This window comes from Bombus vancouverensis, chromosome 6 (assembly GCF_051014615.1).
Source record: "Bombus vancouverensis nearcticus chromosome 6, iyBomVanc1_principal, whole genome shotgun sequence".
Lineage (NCBI taxonomy): Eukaryota > Metazoa > Arthropoda > Insecta > Hymenoptera > Apidae > Bombus > Bombus vancouverensis.
Window position 1 is genome coordinate 7270105 of NC_134916.1, and position 16591 is coordinate 7286695.

A 16591-nucleotide genomic window follows, 5' to 3' on the forward strand; every position below is an offset into this window, starting at 1 on the left:
AAACACGATGCGTACGTTATTTGTCAATCTCGATAGACCGAGTTAATTTTTACTTGCCATTTCTTCGCTTGAAGGTTTTCAGGATTTTATTAAAAAAAAAAAAAAAAAAAAAAGGAAAAAACACTATGTTACTGTGGTAAGTAAAATCGACAGACTCTACGCGCATTGCACGTGGTTTAACCGGAAATACGAATTTCTTTACAATCGGAGCGCAACGCCTAATGTAGTGTCGTAAAATCTTTGTCGTAAAATGTCGAGCAACAGAAATAACATTGTCATCTTGATATTGATATAAATTCTTGAGATAGCTCGGTCAAACGTACAGATGTCCAGGCGTCTCAAAATATAGGTATGTATAAGCGAAGAAAACTACAAACGAGCAGACAAGCAGATAGTAGCAGGCATCGATAGAACGAAGAAGAAGGGGTACAGACTACAGACGACAATTCGAGTGTAGTTTTCGGCGAACAGTGCGCGTTTGTGCCATCCTTTCGACAATCTCGCCACCTACTCTACAGTTTCGTACGCTCGCGATTATATTTACCGCGGTATCTTCATTAAAGAGATGTCGAATTATTCTTACTATTACGTGAAAGTAATCGCCGACGGCACCGACAACTCGAGAACCTACAAATTTTTAAAAGGGTAAGCTTTCTGTAGGACGATATTCCGACGACCTATCATCGGCATATTATGTTCGGTTTCTTTCTTTTCATCGTTCGTCTGTCCAACATTGCCTGTATGATCGCGGACAGCGTGAAAAGTGCTAGATCGCGTTACTCGAAATTCCTAAAAGGGAATAAGACGTCAGTGTGGAATGCACGTGGCTCGCACTAATTCGTACGACGAACAGCATAGATGCTAATTTCTGCAGAAAAGGTGATTTATTCGTAGGAATCCCATCTTGTTTAAACCACCAGAGGACACATGGTCCACATATGGTCGCTACAATCTTTTGTCACGGTTGCTCCGAGGAGGACTGTCTGGTTCAGGTGATATCCATCATCCAGCGAATGCCGTTTTCAAGGTCCGTGCTTGGTCAGTCGCATACTTTTTAATGATTATCGTTAAAACCGCTAACATTCAAGCCCATTGGTGTAATATCTAAACAGACGATAAGAGAAACTAATGGAACGAGGAACTACTACACCCGGTGATTTATCAACTAATTTCTCTTCTATTCTTCTCTTTTATCCGCCTTCTTAATAACATTTTACGGCTGATTTACACGCCTGAAAGACATTCCACCGAGCGAATACACTGCCAGTGAAATATATTCACTCGGTAAAAGCGAGGATGAAGTCGAGACGTCGCGTCGGCGGACGATGCTCGAATAATGTCAGTAAGGGGAAATCCTTTTTTTTCTCAAGCACCATTTGGAACGCTGCCAAATTTAGCCTTAACCTAAAACGAACCCCCTCGTATACACGATGCCGACTATAACGTGAAACGAAATTTGTATTTTTAGTCTCGTACTGCCAAGGTTGTTCCCCAGTTTTCCTGTTGCCACATTTCAAACCAGCTTCCAACGTAAAGCCTCCCTATCTTTCATTTAGTGACTGTTTCTCTTTGCAAAATATCGTTTCCACGTTACTTACGATACGGTTTAATCGATATTTATTTTGCAGATGTCGTATAAAATCGAAACATTAACCGAAATGCTTGGGATTTCGTTATTCAGGTTTTATTACGTCCGGTATATTAATAATTAATCGATCGTCTTTCGTTCCTTGTGTTTGGCTGAATTTTACACGCAATACCAAAGTATTGCACCGATAGAATCGGATAATATCGTTTAGATCTTCGTAATTAAATTTCACAAAAAGCATCTCAGCGAAGATTACAAGACAACGCGTTTATTCTCTTTGGCACGAGAATGTCTTTCAAACTATAGCATCGTGCAAGATGTAGCAACAGATTACGCTTATTGCATTACCTGTGTTATATTGCATCTCTCTGATATTTGACGATCTTCCGCCCAAGACTCAATTTATCAGAATAATCGCTAAATATACATTATTACGGTGCCTATTTCACGGAACAATAGTTCCACGAACGATATTATCTGGAAAGAAAATTTTTTTTTTTTAATTTAAACAGACTGGTAAACACTAAAACTTATCATTGTTATATTTGAGTCATTCAAGATAAATAGTGGAATTCCATAATTTTTAACTTTCTACATTTAGATAGGTAAACAAGCAAAGAAAAACATAGTGAAACAAAGAAATTTTAGACGGTATAGCGTTTGCACACATCTGTATATGTTTCTATATATGCAATAATTGGGCGTCACGACGCGTTGTGGCGCCGACAGCGCGCCGTCGTTCATCGAGCGGGGAGGATGCTTTCGTTCCAGAGATCTATCTCTTAAGAAAAGTCAGTGTTTCTCGAGTATTTCTGTATCGAAGATGTTTCCACGGTATCGTGGCTGAGTTTCTTAACTAAAGTACCAAAATACCTTAACAAAGGTTTAACAAGATAAATTCAGTGCAACTTCGTGGATTTTGTGGTAAAATTTCGGCATTATCATTCGACCATATTGTAAATGTTGTCGGCAATTAATGGTATAAACGAAACTTAAATATCAGACACGAAGAGTTCTTTTGTGTTTACATCGCTTTTACTCCGAAGGATCGCTGAGAAATTGAATTTCGTTGGATAACCGGAAAATACGATGAATGAAAGCTTTTCTGCGTATCATGGTGATGTTGCACTGTGACACTACCGATGTACCGTGAACGATTTGATTTTCTATTGATATTCACTCTATCCGCCAATATACTTTATTTAAACGAACGTCTTACTGAAATTACATATCGACATATGATACACGAATCGATTGAGAATTGACAACGACTCTAGTAGAAAATAATTTAATTTTCAATAATGGCGGCACAATGATTAAAAGAATATAACACTTATTTCTTATGCCTTGTTTCCAACTATATCTCAATAGTAAAGTTCTTCGTAACCATTAGATATGTTATTCGAAAAATTGGATGATCGTTTTGTTTGGCAATTGAAACGAATGAATCAGAATTGAAAGATCAAAGAATATTGTACATTGTATAGAAGACGTTGAAAATTTCTTTTGATTACTCTTTTGATGGATTCTTTTGAGTTGCGAAGTTGATTAAAAAAACGAGGTACAAAAAAATGCAGAAAAGTAAAAATTACTCAGAATCTTTTGTATTTGAAGTTTCATAATTACTATCAATGTGGATCAATGTCTAGGTACTTCAAGGTAGTGATACGTCAGACTAAATTTGGAGGTCGATGTTCGAAATCTATATGACGCATCGTCATCGTCAATGCCTGTACTTTCACATGACTTCCTTTCAGGGCATCATATTTTTTTCTTAACATTATACTACGCAAAGATATGATGTCTCATCCATCTTCTTTTCACTCAATCTTTTTACTTTCACTAATATTCAAGTAAAATTAAAAAATAATAAGGTTACGTTAAACTCCTCGTTACGAGTAATTATCTTTAATATCGCAAATGAGCATTCATTATAATTATTTACTTGACGACTATTATGATTGAAAAAATTCAGATATAAAATTGTTCGTATCTATGGCATTTATTGAAAAACTTGCATGTGATATTGTGTTAAAATTCCGGTTATCAATGAGATTTTAAATCGACTATGTTTCAATTTTACCATATGTATTCACTTTCACCTTCACTTCACTGGCCAACGGCCTCTTATAAGGAAAATTGATTTTTCAAGCAACAACGACATAAACTACAAAATTTAAAGCAACATCACGCTCCGTTGCAATAATCCATAGCGTGAGCCACTTTGGAACTGGAAGACAGGTTAGTTACGCCAGAAGTAACTGAAACGTTACGAAACTGTAATAAAAACAAGAGTATATAACAGGTGAATTATATAGATATATTCGCCACAAATTCACGACATATATATGTACGTATACGTAGTTAAATCGTTAGTCATTCATCTTCCACATCTACGTTGTGTGATGTTGTGAACGTTCAACGAAATACTAACAATAAGTCCGGAGTTCAGTAATATATGTATATGTGTAAGTTCGAATCGTATAACGTACATCTCACGAAGGTCAATTTAGCAAATCTTTTCTTATCAATCGATCGGAAAACCATCGAGTTACGTTAAAAAGCATGTACGTTTTCAAGTTTTGTTCAATGAGTTAGGTGTCAGTACGGTCGAAACACATAAAAACTGGTGCTCGAAGTAGCAAGTTGTTATCATTCGCTACGTTTCAGGAAGACGCCCTTATCAGTCGACGCTATTTATTCTGATTCTCATCGAATACATCTAGATAATAAAAAGATTTTTTTGTACGACGCGTGACACGTTCCTATTGATTTTACATTTCCGTGCAGTTCCGGCACTCTGACAACGACGGATAATTCGGAATCCTGAATAAAGATCTGTCAAATCTTAACAACAGCAGAATGAATCACTTTTCGTACGGATGGAAACCTGAAGTGGTCGAACCAGAATTTATACAACAAGTAGCGTCGAAAGCGGAAGTGAGTATTAGTATGAAGCTACAATTTTATGGCTGTTAATTATAGGAATAGGTTCGTATTGCATAAAGTCAAAGTAATTATTAAACGTCTGTTCAACATCGATTACGCAATAAAGTTAATTGGAAATTAGATCGCAAGGATGTATTTAAAGTTTAAAAAATCCCGCTCTACATGTTAATTCGCGACATGTCTCATAGATGGTGTATACGTTATTCTATTAAAACGCATGCGCTAGGGTCCAAAAGTATAGAAATATACCGAACAGAGCCGAATGAAGTCGAACACAGACGAGTTATAATGTCTATTTATACTGGTTTGTGTATATGGACGGTTTGACGAATTGCAATTGCAAAATTATGCCAGGGAACGGTATGTCAACATATCGGATTCGTTCTTTTTCGTATGCAATAACTGATATTTGCTATTAGAAAAAAATTCCACAGAAGAATCGTCTGCGTTATGGCGCCTTTAGCCGTGTTACGTGACGAAACCTAGGTAAGGGTAAGAGGAGAATGATCTCAGTCCGTGTCTCCAGACTTGTCAACGTAACGGTTCTGTGTGCGCACTGTGAAAACCCGTGGAATAACAGCTTTGGAATTTCTGTGTGACTTTCATTTATCGCCTAAAGTTTGAATTATTTGGCTCCATATAACGAACACGTGACATAAGCTAGCTACTAGATACTCTAATCAGGGTGTAATCATTGTGGAAAATGAGTTATTATTACGGCGATGGGAACGGAGCTGCGCTCGACGATGTATTCGTTAAGGCGGCGGTCGAAGTCAAACGATTCCTCCCGTCGCTTTTCAACATCAAAGTGGTACGCGTTTCTCTAAAGCGACGACCAATCTTTTATTGTTAGGTTTTTAATCAGTCAACTTACAATGCTGTTCCACTACGTTGTTATTGTCATCGTTCTTCTTAATTGAAAATACCTTGAGAAACTTGTTTCAAATGATTTTATCTGAACGACAACGCTTTTAATAGGTCATGTTTCTTTTAACATGTTGAAATACTCTGTATCTTCTCGCATTTCATTTGGTGGTGGTAGAAGCGATAAACTATTTGCTTGATCTTATATGGAATAATTGTACAAGTAATTATTTTTTTAACTAACACGACTGAAATATTTGTGTCATTTATATGAAATTCTTAATTCAGTTTAAATCTAAACAAAGTGTAAATTTTATTGCTATTGCGTCTTATTACATTAAAGATGAAACTGTAGAAAGATTGACGAATACCCTTCGATTTCGACGATTTTTGGATATGTTGTAGAAATCGACGTTTCGAGCAACTCTTTCTTATACGTATAAGACTGGACTCGTTTAGTTTTCGAGATATTCGCCAAAGACTGCCGGTAACCAATACCGATATATACGTTGCCACAGACGCACGACTATAGACAGAATTCATTGTAACGGTATCGGCAGTTCAATATTCCGAAAACTAAGCGAGTCCAGTCCAAATATGTATAGGAAAAAGTTGTTCAAAACATCGATTTCTGGAACATATCCAAAAATCATCGAAATCGAAGGGTAGTCAATCTTTCTACAGTTTCAGCGCGCTAAATAATATCCTATACTTATTAACACCAAATGACTACGTTAATCTTATGTTAACAATTATTTGATAATCTTACTTCAGGGAAATATGAAGTAGATCCTAGCTATATAAAAAAAATTATAATAAATAGAATTTTCTACAACAATCATATACATGGTATTAATTTTCCTCAACATCTTCGTTGTATGTGTGTGTATCACGTTACTAATTCTCGGATGCATTCTGCAACTTAAAATTACACGTAATGCGTTTAATTCATTGCTGTATGTATCTGATGACGCTAACTTTCCAACTAATTTCGTTCACGTTTTATTGCATGTTTGGACATTTCGTCAGCTATTTATTTCTAATTATTATGATAATTAACCGGTTTCAGGTTTTATATGTGACTCCTTACAAATTCTGCATAAAATATGTTACTGCTTTCCTTACATTTACTTTTTCTAAACATATTCTCTACTTATCATTATATAGGCTTTGCCTAATTACTTTCGTCCATTAATTTAATTAATCCTAGACTCTTAGCAACCTTCTAAAAATGATATCCAGTTCGCATATTTAGATGCATATCATGTATTACGTTACATCTGTGTTAATTAAACCATTTATCCGTATTCTTTCGGTACTGTCTTTGAAAATTAAAGGACACATTCCGGTGATGATATAATCTAATTGCTTTAACAACGTCAGTATTTACTTGAACAAATTCACTGCAGAAAAATTGGCGTAATAATAAGATTCACACATGTCATTTCCATTCAGTGTACGCATGATACTTAAGAGCAGTTTAAAACCGGAAGTCGTGCTCGAATTAAATAAAGCTACCCGACTGAAGTGTTACGAACATTCCAACATGTATGTGACTTTTTAAGTCTCTAGATTCGTAAACGATTTTTTATCGCCTTTTTTAAAATATTCGTTAACGTAGTTAAACAAGTTAAAGTTAAAGTTTGACTGGTGGAGAGATAGAGGTTATTTCGATATTATTTCCAGTAAAATTAATCCAGGTACTGTGAAGAACGGAGTAACGAAGTGAGAGTGATCATTTTAAAAGATGATGACGTTCCGTTCCGACAATTCAATGAACGAGTACGCATTCTTTATCTCTCGTGATGTGTTTGCAAGGAACATGATTAAACAAAATGCTCCTATTATGCGTCATGTGTACACGTTATTACTCAACTTCTCATTCATCGCACGTGCACTAAGAAAAATACTCTAGATAGGAAAACGTGTTTTGTTAAGTTTGTTAACACGAGATGCGAAACAACCTTTTCTTCTATGAATAAACAAAAAGTATCCTATAAATACAGCTACAAAGGATTTCACACGGAACTAAGATGCAGATTAAAAAATCTTACTCTATAATTGCCTAAAGAATTAATTCTTGTCCGCTTACACGATACTCTCGGCTATATACTAAATCGATATAGTAAATGATTAAAACGATCAGCATTTTCTTCTACCATTTTACTTACAATAAACATTTGATAACGTTTACCTTTCCAAATAAAAGAAGCTATATACCTTTTGTTGATAAAATTCCTAAATTAACAAAGCTTTGGTATATCACTGATATCACCTGGTGCTAAGTGACTAAGATACTAACGTCTATGACGAGAAGTTGCTTTGTGCGCACATTTTAAACCGCACCAACCGTATCTCGATACGTAATCTGAAATAGATGTGGTCAAGCTGTCTTCCGTTTGTAATAATGTATTTGCCATATGTGATAAAATTAATGAGAAGGTTTGCAGCCACAGTATACTTCCGTCCGCAATCGAGATTATACATACACTTCAGTTTGTTTATTATAGTAAAAGTATTTAAACGTTCGAACAGCTAGGCACATATTTTCGTTCTTCTTCATTTTTAATCAGAACAAGATAATTCTAGTGGAATTTTGTGCACGCAATTGTAATTTCGGTTACGGTATACGATCATTTTTACTCGTCGATATATCAAAATGGAACGACGAAAGTACACGAACTACAGATACTTAGATTATTTAGCGGAAAGTGTAGCTGAGTTGAAACTGTTACCAAAATTAGAACATGCCAGAAATATCAATATCGAGAAAAAAAGCACGATTCCTAATATCGCTCAAGGAAAGCTTCTATCTCATACAAAATTCTCTAAAAAAGAAAACTTAAACTCTCGATCGAAATCAACGAAAGAAAAGAACACTTACAAAGACAAACCTCTAAGGACAACCGCAAATTTTATTGGGAAACCCTACTATAACGTAGGCTATCGTAGGAATTGTTTGTTAGAATTTGTTAGAATTGTTACGAGGAAGAAAGATTTCGTATGAAAAAGTTTGGAACTGTGTAGAAAGGCATTGTTTTTGTTTCAGTTAGGAGAAAAGGGTTCTGGCTTCAGACCCCGAGCAGCGGTTCAAGATTTTAGCAAACTTAAGCAAGAATGTTTGGCTACGGGGACACTTTTCGAGGATCCCGAATTTCCAGCGGATGATTCATCGTTATATTTCTCGAAAAGGCCAGACAGATATATAGAATGGAAACGACCAATGGTAGATCGTCTTTATCTATCTTTATCTCCAACTCTTTATAATTTACGATGTTATGTACCGTGTAACTATATTTTTTCAGCTGTTTTTTTTTTTCGTTTGTACCGTAATTACAGAGTTCTAGAAAGTATTACATAGAAAATATTCATGCAATTTGCTTCGATATTTTCTTTCTTCGGCTGCAATTTTTGAGGCTGATAAAGCTTCGATCGAAGACCAAGTATACGATATCGTATCGTAGAAACGGAAACCCGTAGGAAGCCGTCGATGATGTACAACGTCGATTGAGCGTCAAAGTATTATTCAAGTTATTCGCTTGTATCTTTATTTCATATGGCGCAATGTGCATGGTTTAAAACATTTTCCCATTTCGATGTCACTTGTGCTTATGGAATTCTAATCTCCAAAGAAATCTCCAAATGAAATTGTAAATGTACAGGTCCGATCTAGCGATAAAACGTGGTAAAGCATCGACTACAAGGAGATGATGACGGTCTAATTACGTAGTCTTAACCAGAATAATTGTTAACATTTACATTGGAGTATTTGATTACAGGAAATCGCGGACAACCCTCAACTGTTCGTCGAGGGTTTTTCCAGATTCGACGTTCAGCAAGGCGAATTAGGAGATTGTTGGCTGCTGGCAGCAGTCGCAAATCTCACGATGGACGCCAATTTGTTTTTCCAAGTAGTCCCAGAAGACCAGAGTTTCGAAGAAAACTACGCCGGTATATTTCATTTCAGGTATTCCCACGTCTTATTATCATACTGCGTAAATTGAAAACGTTTATTCGGCTAAATCTGTATACGTATATACGTATTAACGTTAAACAGATTCTGGCAGTACGGTAGATGGGTAGACGTGGTGATCGACGACAGATTACCGACCTACCGCGGCGAATTGGTATACCTGCATTCAGCTGAGATCAACGAATTCTGGAGTGCTCTTTTGGAAAAGGCGTACGCGAAGCTTCATGGCTCGTACGAAGCTTTGAAAGGCGGAACCACCTGTGAGGCCATGGAGGATTTTACGGGTGGTGTGACGGAAATGTATCAGATGGACCAAACCCCTCCAAATCTATTTAGTATTTTGCTAAAAGCTTACGAAAGGAACTCGCTAATGGGCTGTTCGATAGAGGTAGACCGACGTTTCTGATCTTCTGTGCTCGTTGAACGAGCGTAATCAAGCTAATTTGATTATTTTAGCCTGATCCAAATATATTGGAAGCCGAGACGCCTCAAGGACTGATCAGAGGCCATGCTTACAGTATTACACGTGTCAAATATGTAGAGATTCAAACGCCAAACCAATTTGGGAAAATACCGCTACTTAGACTTAGAAATCCATGGGGTAACGAGGCAGAATGGAATGGTCCGTGGAGCGATCAGTAAGTTATTCATCAGATTCGAGCTGATTTACCCAGAACATAGGATCTTTTGCTCGATGAAATGTGGCGTGCTAAGTATAAAATGTAGGATCTTTACTACAATTAGTTCATTTACAATGGATTAAACAGATGTTGGTTAAACAGAAAACGATGGTTGTTTAACATGAACTAATCACAATAACGTATTATAATTAAGACAAGTAGATAGTTAATTTGCAACTCTCGTCACCACGGATCCAACGCTCTCTCTCTTCTGACTTCTCGATTTACATTCCCTGACTTCTCGACTAACACTCTCTGGCTTCTCAACTAACACTAACTGTTTTTTCGACCAATCGCGGGGAGACGTAGTCGCTAGGAGAAACGTCAACGGGAGCCGTAAATTCCCATTACGATTATAACAATCGACACCACGACTTGATCGATCCCCTGATTTCCGTTGAGATAATAGGGGTGATTGAGTTTGTATAACACCGTGATTCACAGAATTATAAATTATATATTTCCAACACTTAGATTAGACTGATGAGCATAGATAGATAGATAATCACTTATCGCACGAAGATAAGATAGATATGTACGTTAGAGCAGGGCTCTTATAATTGGATTTAATGTATTAGTGGACGTAGCACTATAAGATATTTAGGAGAGGAAATGTATGCTCGACAATACCGAGACCGACTCTCGCGTTATGCTTAGACTGCCCCGATAGGCATTAGCGTTAGACTTAGTAGTTGACTTTTCCAACGATGTAAAAGAAGTGAAGTTGAGTGACGATGCTGTGTCGGAGGAAAGCTAGTGAAGGGTGTGTCTAGCGCACGGGATCATCGGATTTGTTCATGCCATTTTAGGTCAAGAAGTGAGGACAGTATACATTGCCTCGAATTAGACAAACGAAGGTTGGTGGACTAGGAAGAGTCTTAACCGCCCTCGATAGAAAGTTGCTAGTAGGAAGCATCGTACGTGAAAAAAACTAACTTTCCCGTGTCAAGCCGCAGTAAACAATAGTCTTTGGAAACTGATTTAGAAAAGACATTTGTTGGGTCTGAAGGACCTTAGCAGGCAAGTGACTCGGGTTTATGACGAGTGCTTAAGGCTATTGAGGGTACGCCGTACGGAAGAGCGGACATCTGGTGTCCGTCTGGCCCGCGGTGTGTGACCTGTGCCAGGCAGAGAGTCGCCCGGCGTAACACTAACTGTTAATTCGTCTTTCTCCCTTAGCATCCCTTTGTGTTTTGTCTTAGCCATGCCACGCGCGTGTTCCGCAACCGTTCGTGGCCAAGGTCATTGTTGGGCCTGTCGGCACTTAGACATTATTTATAGTTCACCCGATATCTCTTAGGCCTCTCGTCCACGATACTACAAAAATGAATGTTTGTTTAATAGATCACCAGAGTGGAGATTCATTCCTGATCATGAGAAGGAAGAGCTAGGCTTGACCTTCGACATGGATGGTGAATTTTGGATGTCATTCCAGGATTTTACGCGATATTTTACGCAACTAGAAATATGTAACTTGAATCCAGACTCGTTGACCGAAGACGATCTAAATGCTGGTAAAAAGAAATGGGAGATGAGCGTGTTCGAAGGGGAATGGGTACGCGGAGTTACGGCAGGAGGATGTAGGAACTTTTTAGGTAAATGTGCCTTTTCGTTAGTATTCGTCGTTCTTGTTATTCTAAAGTACTAATAGATGTTATTTTTGATGTGACTCGCAGAAACCTTCTGGCATAATCCGCAATACCGAATTACTCTCGAGTACCCAGATGAAGATGACGATAAATGTACAGTCATTGTTGCGTTGATGCAGAAAAATAGGCGAGCACAGAGAAGAATGGGTGCAGAATGTCTGACAATTGGATTTGCCATATACCATGTATGTACTTATGTAGAACTGATAATGTTAAAAAAGGATCCATATCCTAGTAATTTTTAAATATTCGTACAATCTTGTTACGGTTATGGGAGATAATATATTGATTATAACGATTGCAAATATACAGTTGGAGTATCCCGAACGATTACCCAAGCCATTGGACATTAATTTCTTCAAATACAACGCGTCGGTAGCAAGATCGCCAGCATTTATAAATTTACGAGAAGTAACATGCCGTTTCAAATTACCACCTGGTGCATATTGCATAGTTCCAAGTACGTTTGACCCTAATGAAGAGGGCGAATTTTTGCTGAGAATATTCTCCGAAAATAAGAACAATATGGAGTAAGTAATCTCTTGCTTAAATTAAAAAAGATGTAAGAAGAGAGGGAGAGAGAGAAAGAAACTAAAATATTGATATTAAAACTATATTCTTTCAGAGAAAATGATGATGAAGTTGGTGTTGGAGAAATTGATGATAGGGTAAGAGAAATAGCGTTTGATATTTGTTTTTTACAGTACGTGCACAGTCAGCATGATGATTTTGTACAACTCATTAACACGCATTGTAATACAAGTAACGAACTGAAAACCAGTTCATTATTTACACTATGCATTTGCATATTGATAACCTAAATCTAAGCTGTTAAGCTTTTATAATGCTTTTAAAGAATATCGAATATGAATTACAGTCTAGATCTACCATGTATGTGTTTGGTCCCAACTACCAATGTGTAACCAAATCGATCTAAGAAAATTTACTCGATGATCGTGAATCTTAATTAATAATTCGTAACAATTCGCATGTTGATGTTGCTTGGCTTCTAGGTCATTAATCCCAAAGGTGATAACGTACACGAAGATGGAGATAAGGTAAGTAATGTGCACGCTAATATGTTTTTAATTAAATTCACACACTAACAAGATCCAATTACAATTTTTACAACAAATACAAATGCAACGTTTAATATAGTATGTCTAATAATAATTAATAAAATCTCTGTGATATTTTTTTTTATGAATTATCTTTATTTGTATTATTAAACTTTTATATTTTTATCTTTTCAAGGTTCGAGAAGAACCAGATCCAGACCGTAATGCAGACAAAGTTCGAGAATTTTTCAAAAAGCTCGCTGGTGACGATATGGAAGTGGATTGGATGGAGCTAAAGGAAATTTTAGATTTTGCAATGCGAAAAGGTATAGTTATTTGTACTTAATTTGTTTATATTAACCGCATATCAAAATAATTCAGTTACAGTAATACCAAAGACCACGTTATAAGTAAAATTGAGAAAAATGTTTCGCATTTATCTTAATTTCACTATACAGGTATTTAAATATAATTGAAATGTGTACATCTTATATAATTGCGGTTAATATCTGTTTATTATATGTACATGAACAGTATTATATTTACTATATCACGCTACTCATGATATAGTATTACACATATTGTATATATTTTTAAGAGAAAATTCTGTTAGAAATAAGTTATTGATTTTATTTCATTGTTACGGCTGTCTGCTTATTTTTCAAGAAGAAAGCTTTTATACCTTTACTTTCTCACAATAAGCTTCCGAAATAATGCTTTTTTACGTAATACCGTTTGCTGTTATTGACCATAGTAGAATTTACGTAATTACGCTTTTTTGTCGTCAATCATTCATTCGTTTAGAATACTTTATGGAAAGACACGCAAATGGCACAATGCATTCTGATTTCGTAGCACTTCGATTAATTTGTTATTCACGTGAATCAATTATATACTGTGTGAACGCTAATGCAACTCAAATTTCATTCGCGTAATTATGCATGTTTTGTTTCTTGCTGTATAATTACTTCATACGTACTATACATAAATACATTTGGGTCCACATGGGAGATAGAAATACCTCGAGTCCATATTATACTGTAATTAATTCATGTTCTGGTTAAAATTGTTTCTTAACGTAACATCATACGACTAATAAACTGTTCGATCAGAACTTTTTAATTGACTTCCAAATTAACATTTGTTACGATTAAAAATGTCAAGACAATTTAAAAGTGATAGGAATCTGGCAACATTTCTAGACAAAGCTTTTTTTTTTACCTAAGAATCAAATGTGCTGATAATACATACGATTTGTATACAATTAATGAAAATATCTGTAATAGTATTGAAAATTTGTTATTTTTAACATGTATATTGATCGATCTGACCCGAATGTACATATGTAAAATTTAATGTTAACATGTAGCTGTATGTTACGGGTAGAACTACCACAGTCGGCGCGTCGTAGTGAGGCACATGCCCCTGAAACTGTACAAGGAAATGGTTCGTTTATCGACACTCTCATCTCACTGCTGTGCGGCATTGTTTGTAATAATGAACAGTACAGTAAGACTGTAGGTAAGGCATCGTCTAGTCTAGTACTTACATAGTACATACTTCACACTACAGGTCATACGTATGTAACATAGGAGACAGATATTTTGAAACATTAGGTCTTTTCAGAAGAAAAATGAGTTATTAGAACGCAATCGTAATTCTTCCTTTTAATTTTTTTAACATCTCAATCCTCGATAATAGTACCGCAAATTTTATATTAAGAAGGCATCGTTCATTTTATCCGATTGTTAAATGTAACACGTAATTTATAACTAATTGTTTGAAACAAATAACAAACGTACATGTATAATTGTAGAAGCGAGGCAAAAAAAGCTTAAAGACCGAATAATCAAAAAAGTTTGTGCATGTGCCTTTGTCATAAACAACATATACATATAAACCATTAACGATGTTGCTTGAAAATAATTCATCGGACTTCGAATGCGAAATGTCGATAAAAATCTGTAGCTCTACCATATAATCCCATTATAATTATAACCTATTGTTATCTATTTATATTTTTTGCATCTGTGATGTTGCCATCTTCAATTATATATCTAACGATAATCCTTTAATATCTTTTACTTTGTAAGATTTCAGAAGTTTATGTAGTTGACCAAAATGTACAATATAAAACAATACATTTAAGTTTAATCGATTATAACGTTCAATATTATAAACATAGATGATTTCTATATTTCAGAAACGAATGATAAAGGATTCAGTAAGGATGTATGCCGTAGTATGGTGGCCATGTTAGATGTAGATCACTCTGGAAAACTCGGATTTGAAGAATTTCGAACATTATGGAACGACATAAGGAAATGGAGGGTACGCTAATTTATTGCTATCAATTGTTCACAATTTGAAACAAAAATTAGACAAATAGATTAGTGTATGGGAAAGATTATTTTTTTGGTGGATCATCCACTTTCCATTTATTAAAGAAACAGCTGTAATTAAATGAGAACAAAAAGCTTTACAAAACAACATTTGCTTTTCAGGCTGTGTTCAAGTTATACGACAAAGACGAATCGGGATATTTGAGTGCGTTTGAATTGAGGCAAGCATTAAATAGCGCAGGCTATCGACTCAATAATCACATTTTAAATATCTTGGTACATCGTTACGGAACGAAGGATGGTATGATCACCTTCGATGATTACATCATGTGTGCAGTTCGACTCAAGACAATGATAGGTAAACGAGTATCGATAAATATAATAGGACATCTATATCATAATATAGAAATTAACGAATATTTCCATTTCTCAGATATTTTCAGAGAACGAGATCCAGACTTAACTAATACGGCGACATTCACAATGGAAGAATGGATAGAGAAAACGTTATACTCGTAATCTAATACATGTATCAAAATCATTGATAAAGATAAGGGAATATAAATACGTTCGTATCTTTTGTCATGCTATGTATGTATTAGGAAATACTTGACGATTCCATCACGTTTTTCATCTTGAGAAATTGCTTTTTCTATACTGCTGTTTTCCAGTTTGCTAATTGTACATTGATTAAACATAAAGTAAAAACGCAAGATATTTATTGAAAGAATATTTGTTTAGATATATGTTATTAGTAATGTTTCATAAATCTAAATGTATGACATTTTATAAAGTTTATATTAGTATCACAATTCCTTTCGAAAAGTACATAGAAAGGAAGAAAAACATACATACAATTTTACTATATATAATAAATAATTTATTCTTTGTATTTTTGTCGAAACTATTATACATGTAAAGAGAATGTGCCTTAGTTAATGTATCGTTGTACCTATAAAATCTAATTATCTTAAAATGATAATAATTTATTATATCGGAAACTAGTCTATATTTTATACATGCTTTATCATCTCCTTCTCGTTCAATTATCGAGTGTACGAAAATTATAAGATCCAAAAAACTCTGTTTATATACTCCACACTGAATAAAGTTTAAGAACTCTCTATTTAGTGTAAGAAATATCTTTTTATTTTCTTTCTTTCACAATTATTGTAAAAAATTTCTTTGTCATGTATTTTTATGATATATAAAAAAATATTTTTACAAAGGATATTGTAAACAACAAAAAGTTTAATAAGATAAATTAAACTTACGTATTGTTGAATTCAACCGTTTGTCTATCTTGTTCCCGTTTATCTATTATACGATCAAGTAAGTCAGACCTGAAATAATTTACAACTTTTCCGATGCATAATGAATTTATACTCATGAAGCAAATTGTTTTCATCGCTATAACGATTCATGCTTTTATCTAGAAATATACCTAGAAAGTGAAAAAAACTGTTTCACCACTTTGTAAAAGATGTA

The 16591-nt window shown here is 35.2% G+C and overlaps 1 protein-coding gene and 1 long non-coding RNA gene across 15 annotated transcripts; one reads left to right on the forward strand and one right to left on the reverse strand.

Moving 5' to 3' along the window:
- Positions 1 to 99: 99 nt before the first annotated feature.
- Positions 100 to 16507, reverse strand: LOC143302850 (uncharacterized). The gene is made up of 2 exons (XR_013058668.1): positions 16378 to 16507; positions 100 to 2065 (listed from the first exon to the last, which is right to left on the reverse strand). It is a non-coding gene; the product is annotated as an uncharacterized LOC143302850 (long non-coding RNA).
- Positions 2364 to 16393, forward strand: CalpA (calpain A). 14 transcript variants are annotated; one of them, XM_076619413.1, is made up of 17 exons: positions 2364 to 2512; positions 3741 to 3829; positions 4259 to 4528; positions 8451 to 8627; positions 9181 to 9368; positions 9459 to 9762; positions 9831 to 10012; positions 11399 to 11649; positions 11731 to 11888; positions 12016 to 12233; positions 12329 to 12371; positions 12717 to 12761; positions 12958 to 13087; positions 14148 to 14282; positions 14965 to 15092; positions 15266 to 15461; positions 15537 to 16393. In XM_076619413.1, the coding sequence occupies exons 3-17, from the start codon at positions 4451 to 4453 to the stop codon at positions 15620 to 15622; spliced, it is 2319 nt and encodes a 772-aa protein (XP_076475528.1). In that variant the 5' UTR covers positions 2364 to 2512; positions 3741 to 3829; positions 4259 to 4450; the 3' UTR covers positions 15623 to 16393. The 14 variants fall into 14 exon arrangements, with proteins under 14 accessions (XP_076475528.1, XP_076475530.1, XP_033192276.1 ...); XM_076619415.1 differs by having other exon boundaries at positions 4379 to 4528; XM_033336385.2 differs by lacking the exon at positions 2364 to 2512 and having other exon boundaries at positions 3634 to 3829; positions 4379 to 4528.
- Positions 16508 to 16591: the final 84 nt, after the last annotated feature.

Bases quoted from the DNA above. Each gene is read 5' to 3' on its own strand.
- CalpA (XM_076619410.1), top strand. From the start codon at position 8,061: ATGGAACGACGAAAGTACACGAACTACAGATACTTAGATTATTTAGCG. The intron at 8,628-9,180 runs GTAGATCGTCTT...ATTTGATTACAG, and splicing joins TAGAATGGAAACGACCAATG to GAAATCGCGGACAACCCTCA. The intron at 13,088-14,147 runs GTATAGTTATTT...TGTTACGGGTAG, and splicing joins AGATTTTGCAATGCGAAAAG to AACTACCACAGTCGGCGCGT.